This window comes from Podarcis pityusensis (genome assembly GCF_964106645.2).
Source record: "Podarcis pityusensis genome assembly, chromosome: 4".
Taxonomy (NCBI): domain Eukaryota; kingdom Metazoa; phylum Chordata; class Lepidosauria; order Squamata; family Lacertidae; genus Podarcis; species Podarcis pityusensis.
This window is the reverse complement of record NC_138027.1, coordinates 95,101,728-95,114,351: the sequence shown is the minus strand read 5'-3', so window position 1 is coordinate 95,114,351 and position 12,624 is coordinate 95,101,728. Positions and strand designations below refer to the sequence as shown.

General features: G+C 42.0%; 1 protein-coding gene and 1 long non-coding RNA gene across 17 annotated transcripts in view; both read right to left on the bottom strand.

Moving 5' to 3' along the window:
• Positions 1-12,624, bottom strand: part of LOC308475904 — a 468,022-nt gene that overhangs the window by 392,137 nt on the left and 63,261 nt on the right. The gene's annotated exons all lie outside the window — the stretch shown is intronic.
• The window catches only part of MBNL2 (muscleblind like splicing regulator 2), a 78,764-nt gene that overhangs the window by 10,796 nt on the left and 55,344 nt on the right, over positions 1-12,624 (bottom strand). For 8 of the 16 annotated variants that reach the window (XM_081004000.1, XM_081004006.1, XM_081004013.1 and 5 more), the window contains 2 exons: positions 12,345-12,380; positions 8,743-8,837 (listed from right to left, as the gene is read on the bottom strand). The exons of 4 other annotated variants lie outside the window; for them this stretch is intronic. In XM_081004000.1, coding sequence (XP_080860126.1) covers positions 8,743-8,837; positions 12,345-12,380 — 131 coding nt within the window. The remainder of the gene's footprint in view (positions 1-8,742; positions 8,838-12,344; positions 12,381-12,624) is intronic. 4 more of the 16 variants (XM_081004007.1, XM_081004012.1, XM_081004015.1 and 1 more) reach the window with 1 other exon arrangement.

The following is a 12,624-nucleotide window of genomic DNA, read 5'->3' as shown; positions in this document are numbered from 1 at the left end:
TCTCACGATAAGGAATCTGGCACTGTTTTTTATTTTGTTGCAAAGAAGAGCAAGAGCAGGAGGTCCGTTGCTCTGGCTCTCCGAATGCACTTTAGATTCCACCTCTCGCCCAACTGTTTCCATCCCAAAAAGTTCTTATAAGAACTCTGAGAATTTAAGAGTAGGTTCCTGAGTCTGCTTGGGTTCCCTTTCCCCCTCAACTTCTTCTTCCATTGGTGCCATGCCTCTTAGATTAAGGCACAGACTGTCCTCCTTTTATTATTGATCTGTAAACTGCTCTGGGAACATTTTTGGCAGAATAGCAGGGCAAAATACATTGCATTAAAAAATAATAAATATGTATTTATGCATTTACTGCCGTTCTCAAGCCCGCCAACCAAATTTCCTTCTCACTTTCAATAATTAGCACAAAAGGAGTGGGAATAGAGAACATTTTCGGGAGGAGCCATAACTCATAACAGTACTCTCATTCCTTATCCCAAGCAACTGATGTTCAGAGCCAATACTGAAGGTAGGGCGTAGTCATAATGACTAGAAGCCATTGATAGCCTTATCTTCTATGAATCTGTCCAATTCCCTTTTAAGGTGGACAAAATAAAAAAAATCCTTCCAGTAGCACCTTTAAGACCAACTAAGTTAGTTCTTGGTATGAGCTTTCGTGTGCAAGCACACTTCTTCAGATACACTGAAACAGAAGTTGCCAGATCCTTCTATATAGTGAGAAGGTGGGGAGGGGTATTACTCAGAAGGGTGGTGGGAATGGGAGATTGGCAGATAGCTGGGATGAGCCTGCTGACGACTCTTAACGACTGTAATGGGTCTTACAGGAAAAGGCAAGGGGTGAGAAGGTGAGAAATGGCTTAGTCATGTATAATGGGATAAGAATCCAATGTCTTTGTTCAAACCAGGTTTCTCCATGGTTTTAAGTTTGGTAATGAGTTGCAATTCAGCAGCTTCTCTTTCCAGTCTATTTCTGAAATTCCTTTGTAGTAAAACAGCTACTTTGAGATCTTGTATAGAATGGACAAAGTTGGTGTCCCTCACTGCCTCTTGTTAGAACAAATCCCATAGTTCCAGCTATGCGTTGTATGAAGAAGTACTGCCTTTTCTCTGCCCCGAATCCCCCGACATTCAGCTTCAGCGACTGACCCCAGTTCAAGTCCTATGAAAGAGAAACTCCATCCACTTTCTCCACTCCATGAATAATTTCATATGCCTACATGATGTTTTCACTCACATGCCTTTTCCCTAAACCGAAAAGCCCCAAATGCTATAAGCTTTCCTTACAGGGGAGCTGCTCCAGCCCACTGACCCCATTGCTTGCCCCTTTCTGAACTTTCCCCAGCTGAACAGTCTTCGAAGTACAAAATATATCTGTATATTGGCAGTTTTACATGCCGAAGGTCCCAGGTTCCATCCTTAGCAGAGCCTTTGCCCATGGAGGATGCTGTGCTGGCAAAAGAGAGCTGCTGGTGGTCACAACGGACAGACCTGAGCTAAATGAGCCAGTGGCCTGAAAAAGGCAGGTTCATCTGCTGCTATTTGTTTCCTGCTTGGCAGGGGGTTGGACTCAATGGCCCTTGTGGTCTCTTCCAACTCTATGATTCTATGATTCTATTTCTCCTGCCACCAATGTAAGTGTTTTTAAGAAGTCTTGTGATGACAATCCTGGTACAGCTCAGAAATCCCTCCATAAATTAGTTTCATTTCCACCATTAGTTTCATTTTCAGCATTAATCAGGAGAAAACGTCCACATTTTTAAAGCAACAAATTGCTCCTCAAACGTTTTCTTGAATGTAAAATATGATTTTTATTAAAGGTACTAAAACAGCTTTCTGTTGAACTGAGAGGATGCTGTATTCCAAAAAGTTAATGGTTTGAGGAAAGAATTATTTGGACTTCCTGATATACCCATCCGTCCCCATGTCCAACCAGAGTAATTCCTTCCCACCCTACATTTTGGAGCCATCAACCTTTGGCTTCCTTCTGGCGTAGTGCAATAAATGAACAAATGTCACCTGCGCAGAAGTGGTGTAAATGGAAGGAACAAAGTAGCACAAGGTACAGCGGTTGGCAAGAAACTGCTCAGATCATTGTTGCTACAGGTGGAATTGCCAAGTGGGATTGAGCAGCTGACATGCTCAGATTTCAGGACACTGACTTGAAGACAGCATAGGATACGAATAGCACAGCTGTGTGTGTGCTTAGCTCTTCTACCTCCCACTTCAGATAATTCATGGCACTGACTACCAGCCTTACACTGCATCAAGACTATTGGTCCATCGGGTCAGTAGGGTCATTGGCAGCAGCTCCCCACTTGAGGGTTTTGGGCAGGAGTCTTCCAGCAGAAGCTGGAGTTGCCAGGGACTGAACTTGGGACCTTCTGCTAAACATGTGCTACATTGTGGAGTTATTGCTGTTTCCCTAATATTTAACATTTGGCATAGCAACCAAAGAGTTCAGAGTCTTCACCTGCATTACCACACTATAATCCTTATCAGAACCCTGTAAGGTAGGTCAGCAGTATTATCCCCCAAACTGCTGATAGGGGATTGATGGTCCTGATGAAAGTGCATGGTATTTATTGAGAGGTACCAATTGTTGCATGATCTTCCATCGGTAAATGACAGAAATAAGAAGGAATTTTGGCCACTTGTGAAAGGTTTTTGATTAGTCCTGAGATTTACAACTCACTTTTTACTAATTTTCTAGACATTTATCATAATAGTGTGTGTGTGCGTGTGTGTGTGTGTTTTACTGTTATGGACTGTTAAGAGGACAGTCTTTGGGTAACAAGGTGTTTTAAGGAGGATTTTTAGTCTCTAGTTTTAATGTACAGCAATTCACATACTTGCCCAGAGTGGCATACACTGTGAGCCTATACAGACAACAATTTTGCCACACATACTACCACATTGGCTGCTGATGTGTGGCAGTGTTGAGACAGATTGAAAGATACCATGGGCTGCTCTACATAGACTCAGTGATGTTTAGATGCACGCATCCTGCTTTGCAGAGGGTGGCACTAGATTACCCTCAGGGTCCCTTCCAACTCTACAATTCTATATATAATTGTGATCTATTAAGTCTCTCTTGAGTTTTGGGATTTTTATTTTTTTTAAATTACTTTTTTCTTAAGAGACTATGAAGATGCCTTTTCAGAGTTCATATATTAAATGCTGAATAGGTCGCAGTCTACAAGTTGCAGAAAACTGAAATGGAAATTACGTTTAGTGGCTGAAAGTGCTGTGAATAGGATGCTAAACACTGATATTTGCAGGCAACAGAGCTTCCTTTTAATGAAATGGCTTTTTAAAGCAATCCTTTGCATGTGAGTGGCATAGCAGGTAAATATGATTATAAAGTACATTCTAGAATCTAGATATCTTACAGAAACTCACAAGATTGCACTTACTGGAAACAATTTTTTCCTACAAGTTACATAAAAAAATTGAACTCAACAATTCTTATGTGTATGTGGTGCATTCTGGACAGTTTGCTCATCAAAGCCATCACTGTGTTCTTCAGAAGGCATTTGCATGCTCTAAGTTATAGTGTTAACCCTTAACTCTCCACTAAGAATAAATAATAATAATAAATTTTATTTATATCCCGCCCTCCCTAGCCGAAGCCGGGCTCAGGGCGGCTAACAGCAATCAAATAATCAAACAAACAAATAATCCAACATTCTAAAAACATTTCATTATAAAAATTAATTAAAATCAAATTAGTGGCAACCGTTAAGCAAAATTCTGTGCAGGTTGCCAGAGGAGGGAGTCAGGCTGTGCCCTGACCAAAGGCCTGGTGGAACAACTCTGTCTTGCAGGCCCTGCGGAAAGATGTCAGGTCCCGCAGGTCCCTGCTTGCTGAATTTATTTTTACATTTGCAAACTAAAAAAACTATCCAAAGCAAGCTCAGGGAGTGAGAGACTCCATCCCAAATTAGTGGAATTAAAAATCAGCCATACTAGCACTCCCTTATTAGGATAGTTACACAAATTTTCCTATAACTTAAAACATGACCTGTACCTGAGAAAACTTTAATCAAAATACTGCTTCACTAACTTATTCCCAAACCTGAAACTGAAGAATACAAATGAAGTCTCTGGCATTTCACGAAAGTTCACTTTCAGATAGGCACTGGTATTTCACACTTCTTAAAGTAGTGCTATCACATATTGGAAGGCAAATGTTAACTTTGAATTTGTGGCTGTAGCTGATGCAAAGCACCTTTACCGAAAAACAACCTGCTTTGCAAAGTTCTGTTTTGAGACAAGTTTTAAGTGCTGGAAAGCAATGTGACATGTGGAAAATTAAGAATAAAAGGGGCATGTGAAATATGTATTAATGAGTTTACTGACTGTGTGCTGCAAAACTATTGGACAGCCATGTAAAATGGCATCTTTAATAAGAAGGAAACAAAGAAGTCCTAAATCATTCTAGTAATGAAGTATGGAAGTGAGAGCTGGACCATAAAGAAGGCTGATCGCCGAAGAATTGATGCTTTTGAATTACAGTGCTGGAGAAGACTCTTGAGAGTCCCACGGACTGCAAGAAGATCAAACGTATCCATTCTTAAGGAAATCAGCCCTGAGTGCTCACTGGAAGGACAGATCCTGAAGCTGAGGCTCCAATACGTTTGGCCACCTCATGAGAAGAGAAGACTCCCTGGAAACGACCCTGATGCTGGGAAAGATGGAGTTCACAAGGAGAAGGGGGTGACAGAGGACGAGATGGTTGGACAGTGTTCTCGAAGCTACCAGCATGAGTTTGACCAAACTGCGGGAAGCAGTGGAAGACAGGAGTGCCTGGCGTGCTCTGGTCCATGGGGTCACGAAGAGTCGGACACGACTAAATAACTAAACAACAACAACAACAATTGTTCTAGGCAGCCAAGTAGGTGGATGCTTTTTCTATTGCTGACAAAATCAACATCCTACAGAGAACAAAGCTTTTTACCTTTGGCAGCAGGCTATGTATTGTGGACGATCTGTAGGGTGGGTTCTTCAAACACAGGTTTATGTTGCATCTGATCAGGAGGAGGTGGGGGATACAGAGCTAGGACATGGTGTCTGGTTTAGTCTGGCCTGCCTGTTGTGCTGCCTGGTTTCTGGCTCTGAATGCTAGAGTCCTCACCCCCGCCTCCAAAAACACTTCACAGCAGATCGCATTAGAGCGGCACAGTCTTCTGTAGCTTGGACTTGATTTGTGGCGCACTGACCACAGTGCATGGCTACTGTTGCTCTGTACGAGATTGTTTTGATTTTAATAATGGTCTGCCAGCTTTTGCGACATGCTCCGGTCGGCTGCCGTAGTGCTAAGTGCTTTCCCATTAAGACATTTGTGGCTATGCATGTACTATTTATTTTAAACTGTGTTTTAAAACCATTTTAAATGGTTGAATCCTGGCCTGAGACCTTATGGTGAAGGGCTGGTAATAATAATAATATTGGTAGCACGTTTCCAAGCAGTGTGCTCCTAATGTGCCATACTATAACCTCCATGCCATTACGTTCCCAAGTATAGTCTAGGTCATCAAGGCTCGTGGCAGATATATGAACCAACCCCAGGCCCAGGTATGAAGAAGCAAGCATAAGCTTGCTCAAGATAGGAAAGTGTGTCAGAGGCAGCTTGGATATCAGGGCCAGGGCTTAAAGAAAGAGATAAATAGCTGTGCCTTTGAGATTGGTGCTAGTGGACTGGAGTAGTCTCTGAGTAAAAGGGCTAGTAAATAATACTAAATAATACTGTGTGTATGTGTATTATCTATCAGCATTTTAGGTTCCTTTTACTCGTTTTTATATTTGGTTTACTGTTCGTTTTGTAAGTCACTTTGAGTCACTTTGTAAAAACAAAGCAACTAATGCAATCCACATCAGGGTGTTCACTGCAGAAAGATGCCTTAAAAAACAAAGAGCTCCAGGTGATATGAACAAATAAACTAAGCTCCAAGGAAAAGATGAGAGAGATCCCTTTGAGAGTACCACTATTTGACCTGGAGTGGGGGCGTGTATTTCTTAATTCTCTCAAATATGGTGATCAATCAGATTCTGAGTGTAAGCAAAAAAGGCTGATTCATAATCCATATCCATGCATTAATGCATGTGTGAAACGGCTATCACAAATCAAACACTGCAATATAACTTTCCTGTCAATGCACATGGATTTCAGGGGGGGAAATATGCTTTTAAAAGAGAAGCACTGTTCATAGTTATACACATAGGTGAGCTCCACACCTCTGTGCTGTATGGAGTCAGTCTTAAACTGTTGCTTTCATCTATTCTCCTACTGCTTCTGCTTTCCCCCTCTGCTCTATACACTAGGCAGATTTGAAGGACCGTGTACGAAGATAGCAATAATATGGGGCACACAGTACAGAGCTTTCCAAACTCCGTTGCGACACATAGGTTTGTCGCTCCTTCTGGGGGCTGGAAAACTGGTTTGCTAGTAAAACTGAATTACTGTATCGCAAAAGGATGCATGTCTAAAAAGTGTGCCAACAACATGAGAAGTTTGGAAAGCTCTGGCATAGTGCCTGAAGGCTTGAGCAGACTTGCTCATTTAAGATCTTGGTTGAAATCTGGCCATTTTACCAAAAGCAAAAAAACAAAATAAAAATATTATGAGGCTTCCTAACATCTGCCACATCTGTTTTGGCTTAGACAAATTGTGCTTAGACAGTTCTGAAGTTCACTATTAGCACTTAACTGATGCACACATTTTGCCCATGAATGTGAATATACAAGCATGCATACAGATAAATTAGAGAAGCACAATTAGAACAGTAGAATGGTACCTCGGTTTAAGAACAGCCCTGTTTACGAACGATTCGGTTTACGAACTCTGCAAAACTGGAAGTAGTGTCCCAGTTTGCGAACTTTACCTCAGTCTAAGAACGGAATCTGAACGGTGGAAGGGCACCAGCGTTGGGAGGCCTCATTAGGGAAAGCACACCTCGGTTTAAGAATGGTTTTGGTTTAAGAACGGACTTCTGGAACAGATTAAGTTTGTAAACCGAGGTACCACTGTAGATGTAAAATTCCTGGGGGGAAAGCGAGGCAGCACTCCCTGAGTAAGGTGGCAAGCCAGCTGCAGGTGTGCATGCAGGAAGCAGATTATATCGTCCTATTTTGGTCAGCCTTCACGCCTGGTCTTAGCACTGAAACAACCTTAGTTGCCCTGACCGATGAGAGAGACTGCAGTGTGACCCTGTTGGCTCTCTTTGCGGCATTCGACACCACTAACCATGCTGTCCTTCTGGAAAGACTCAAGAGTGGAAGGGGAGAGCACTGCCCTTCTACTTGCAAGGCTGCAACCAGAAAGCAGCACTACATGACTGTGGCTTCTGAGCTAGGGGGGTCCTGCAAAGGTCTATTCTGTCTCCTTTGCTATCTGACATCCTGTTGAAAGTTGTCATCAGGATTCGGAGCACAGTGTCACCAATATCCTGATGACACAAAGCACTCTCTCTCCCCATTCCATCCAAATCAGAAAGTTCTATGTTGAACCAGTGCCCAGAAGCAGTGATGTGCTGGATTAACGGCCAATAACCTGAGGCAGAAACCTGATAAGATGGAAGTGCAGTGCGTGGCTAGGTGCTGTTTCTAGGAACCTACTCAACCCGTGAAGGAGCAGGTTCTTAGCCTGGGGGTACTCCTGGATTCCTGTCAATGGAGCCCCCGGTTGCTAGGAGAGCTTATGCCCAGCTTAGGCTTGTTTGGCAACTGTGGCTGTTCTTGGACTTGGGATAGCCTGGCCTCAGTAGCCACTGCAATGTACTTTACGGCAGGTTGCCCTTGAAGAAGGCATGGGAGCTTCAACTAGTGCAGAAAGTGGCTTTCAGGTTGGTGGAAGTACTGCACCGACTCTCTGTGAATTACCGGGGCCAATTCAAGGTGATGTACTGATGCACACAGCTCTAAATGGTTTGGGATCCAAAGGTATGCACGATATCCCCCACAACACACACAAATCAACCATCTTGGGCTTTATGGTGGACAAGGGAGACCCTGTTACTGGTGCTGCTACTGTTGTCTGGCTGCTGCTGACTTGACACAGGGCCTTCTTGGTAGTTGTTCTCCGATGATGGAATACCCTTTCAGACATATGTCCCCTCCCTTATTAACATTTAGGCAGAACTTAAAAACATTTCTCTATACCCAGCAATTGATGGATACTTGATTCTATTTTTTTAAAAATGAATTCCTTTTTCTGTTTTGTTGTTTGGTACCCAGGTGACTTTAGGAGGAAGGGCAGGAAAATAAATATAGATAGATGATAGATAAATCCTCCAGCTGTTATTGCAGCTGACTTTGTCCTTTTGGAGTTTGCTTCAGCCTTAAGAAAAAGACTAGTTATTTATACTTGCTGTGTGGAAAAAAGGTAGTTAGCATTTGAAAAATGATTTAACACATTACCCCCCCCAATTCCAAAAGTTAATTGGATCATTCCAATAGATCACCACTAAAATGAATGTATATGAGTTGGGTTAATTACACAGTGTTAGAAACCAAAAACAAACAGTGCAACATTAGACATAGCTATACCATTATTTGCAATAAATGTTAACTCTAAATAAGTGCAACCTGTCCACAAATACTTGCTAAAGGACTACTTCAAAATAAAGTTTGATGGGTAAAAACATGAAGAAAAAAATTCTCCAGGAGAATTTTTTTTTTAATAAGTACCAGCACTCATTTAGAGTTTGGGATTTGTGAAAGAAAGCTTTAAAAGGAGCAAACCTGATTGGCTGTGGCTGTTGCGGCGAAGGGGACACTTGTTGCAGGAGTTGTTGCTGCAGAGACAGTGGCGGACGTAGCGCTGTGCATCATGGGTACTTTCAGGAGAGGGGAGCCATGGAAGCAATGAACAGGAGTGTGTAGCATTATGGCAATGGCAGCGGAATTTTGGCATGGTGAATATCAGAGCAGCAGCAGCAGCAAGCCATCATGGGTTAAACCAACAGATGGCATGCAATCACAATGCAAAGCAAGAAAGCGTGGCAGAGAAATAAAACAAAAGGGAAAATAGCTTATTACAGGTACAATTTAAAGGAAGAATGTCACAGTTATCAACGATTCCCAGAAAAGAATTATTAATTCGTGGTTTTGGTATTTTTTATTTAATAATGCTTTCATGAAAATGGCCAGTTCGTTTATGGAAAAGCTGGCGCGGTTTCCCCCTAAAATAACAAAGGTATGCTAGTAGGGGTTCTCTGTCAAAGTTTAAAAGCCAAGGATGATATCCAGTGACGTCAGCCCCCAGATTTCCCCTTCCTTCCCTCTTCTCTTCAGTGCCTGCCCCCCCAGTGCTCCCCAAATCTGCTCTGGAAGGTTATGGACCCTCAAGAGCAGATAGAGGGCACGGGGGGTGGGGGGTGGCAGGGAGTGGGGTCCAGGAGAAGATGGGAAAGTCCTGTCACATTCTTTAGGTATCACCCCAAATATGACAGAACTACTGGTATTTGGAATTCATTTATTTTTTTAAAAAAACAAACCAACCTAGTTTTCTAAAACCCCCAATTTGCAATAGACACCTCTATCTGCAGAATGAAGGTTATTCCCCAGTTTCCCTTTCCTGCCTAAGGCTGTTCCAGAAGAGTCCCTAACCTCCAGAGGGACTTTTCTGGAGGAGTACAGGAGGGATGCATTAAGAACGAGGGTGCAGAAAAGCTCCGTTTCCTCACATTTCTCCAACCCTCTGCCTAGCAAACTTTCCTGACACTGTCCTAGAAATTACAATCCTAGAAACTTAATTTTGGGCCGATCTGCTCTCACCTTCTGCCTGCCTGCACGCATGTGACAATGTTCTGACACCTGCTTCTTGTCGTCTTTACCAAAACCTGCTGTTATATTTGAGCAGCTGGTACTAAAATCCTTAGGCAAGCCTGTGATCATAATACTCTTAAACTACTGGATTCACCTCTGTGTCCATTTCTGTCACCTCTTCCCACTTTGGAAAGAGAGAAGTCTTCCAAAATAGGTGCTCCTCCCAGGTGTTATGACCACATCATTACTCTGTTTTAGGCTAAAAAAACCCATACACACTTGAGGGGAAGCCCCAAAGAATATAGTGGAACATATTACTCCTAACTGCATATAGGATGGTGGTCCCTGAAGTAACCCTCCGTCATTTTCTGTTGCCACCTCTGTCCCCCAATATCTGGTTCAGGAGCAATACTGATCATGTGGGTCTTGCTCAACTTCTGTTCCCATCAGTTTTGTCCTGCAGCCTTTTCTGCTTTATTGGCCGAGGAAGCCGGCATACAGCTTCCAGGTCATGTGGCCAGCATGACTAAGCCACTTCTGACGAACCAGAGCAGTGCACGGAAATGCCGTTTACCTTCCCGCCGCAGCGGTACCTATTTATCTACTTGCACTTTGATGTGCTTTTGAAATGCTAGGTTGGCAGGAGCAGGGACTGAGCAACGGGAGCTCACCCCGTCACAGGGATTCAAACCGCCGACCTTCTGATCGGCAAGTCCTAGGCTCAGTGGTTTAACCCACAGCGCCACCCGTGTCCCAATATTTCTTTAGGGTACTGCAAAAATGCACACACAATGTGCAAAGTCTTACTTTCTGGGGCTTCCTAACACACTCCCTCACCTATTTCTACTTCAGGTCCTGGCAGGGTCCTCTAGCCATAGCTGTCAATGTTTCCCTTTTTCTAAGGGAAATTCCCTTATTCCGAATAAGATTCCAGGCAAAAAAAGGGAAAAGTTGACAGCTATGCCCCTAGCTGCCTTATTCTCTCATTCCTCAAACATTCTTCACCTCCCCTCTTTTAAGTCCCTCAAAACACCTTACTTGCACTTCACTACATCCTTTCATCCATCTATATAAAGTCAGGGTTTGGATGATTTAATCTTATTATAGAAACACGCATTTTAGCTACATGAAAGATGCAGCCCTGCAACCCACTAGCACCATATGCATGGACAGCTGCTTATGCAGAAAACTGGCAATCACTGGCCATTGATTGAGACTAATATAAAACCTGAGGTTTAGCAAACAGAATGAGTTTATACTATCAAACCGAAATAGGAGCGCAACGTGCTTTATTTCCTTCTGAAATGGGAAAGGTACAATTATGAAAATGAAATAAACTTAATTCTGGTTTCTTATGTTCTTATTTCAAGCTTACATGTTTTGTCTTTTGAAAAGACAAGCGATACTAATTTACCCCTTTAGATGTATCCTTTTGCTTTTTATGGCTCTCGGACGAAATCTGATTTATTTCACTGTCTGTAACCATTTTCTGAGGGAGCTATTCTACACGAGAAGCTGGCATAAAGAAAGCTGGTGCGAGTTAAGCTGTTCGGCAGCTAAGCCAACCTTACCTGGGCAGAGGGAAAACAGGCCTTTAAACCTTTTTTGTTAGCTTAATTTATGCTGGGTTGTCCAGTCCCATGACTGAGCTGGACAGGGCTTAGGATTCAGTCTAACTGCCCCCTCCCTGGTCCTGCCCCCAGAACCCCTCTTGTTCAAAAGTTTTTGCCAGTTCAGATCCAGCTGAGACCTGGATGAGTCAAGGATGAGGGAATTAGGCTGGCACAGCTCAGCTGGAGATCTTGCTATAGGATTTAGCTAGTATATTATTTGATCCTGAGGAGGAAAGCAGTTATTCTGGTAATTTATTTTGGTTTAGTTTTATAGATAAATTGATCTCTTCTCATAGCACATAGCAGAAGTTTGATTTCAAATGAGTAGTTCAAAGGCAACGGACATAATGAATATTCAGTATTAATTTGGGGAAAGTCTGCTGGGCAAACCCTAATTTTATTTTTTTTAAACCAGAAAGTGAAAACTTTTCATATGTTTCAACTCTTAAGTCAGATATATTTTCAATCAAAGGAAAATATTTTTTAGGTCTAAATACTTTTCACTACTTTTTATTGCAAGTATTAAAATTAGGATTTCTGGGAAACACTGATAAAACTTTCTCACAACACAGCAAAAAGAAGAAACAGGCACGCCACTATGAAACTTTAGAACACTAATGAAATTAGACTGCTTTTTCAATATCTTATGGTTTAATAATGCTAGCAATATAAAATATAGAAAAAGGTTTTTTTTCTTTTGAAAACAGAAAAGCAGCTTGGAATTCATGGTGTTTGTGCTTTTTGCAGTGGGATTGTTATAGCAAGTGATGTTGCATCTAAGCAGCAGGGTTTTTTGTTTCATTTTTTAAAAACAATTAAGTTGAAAAATTTAACTGTTCAAGCAGAAGTCCAAATGGATCATCAGATTGAGTCAATTGTCTAAGTTATGTTTCAGTTCCTCAAAACAAAGGAAACTACAGAATACGATAAAAAAAGAGATCAATAAAGAAGTTTGAAACCTACCAATATTGGTAGCGGGTGTCATGCACAAAACTGACCCTGGGTGTCATGCAATGATAGGTGGAAAAAGTGAATAAAGGGAAGAAACAGGTTAGCTGTTTAGAGTTAACATTCAAAGTGAGATCCAAGCATCCCCAAGATAAGCCAAAGTTAGTTAAATACAATTTCAAAGAGATCATTCATAGCTTCTTTGCTGTTTTAAAACAGTTCTTCTTATAGTCACTCAACACATTGTGCACATTAATCAAAATCCATATGGCAAAGCCTGTCTTTAGCATTTCCT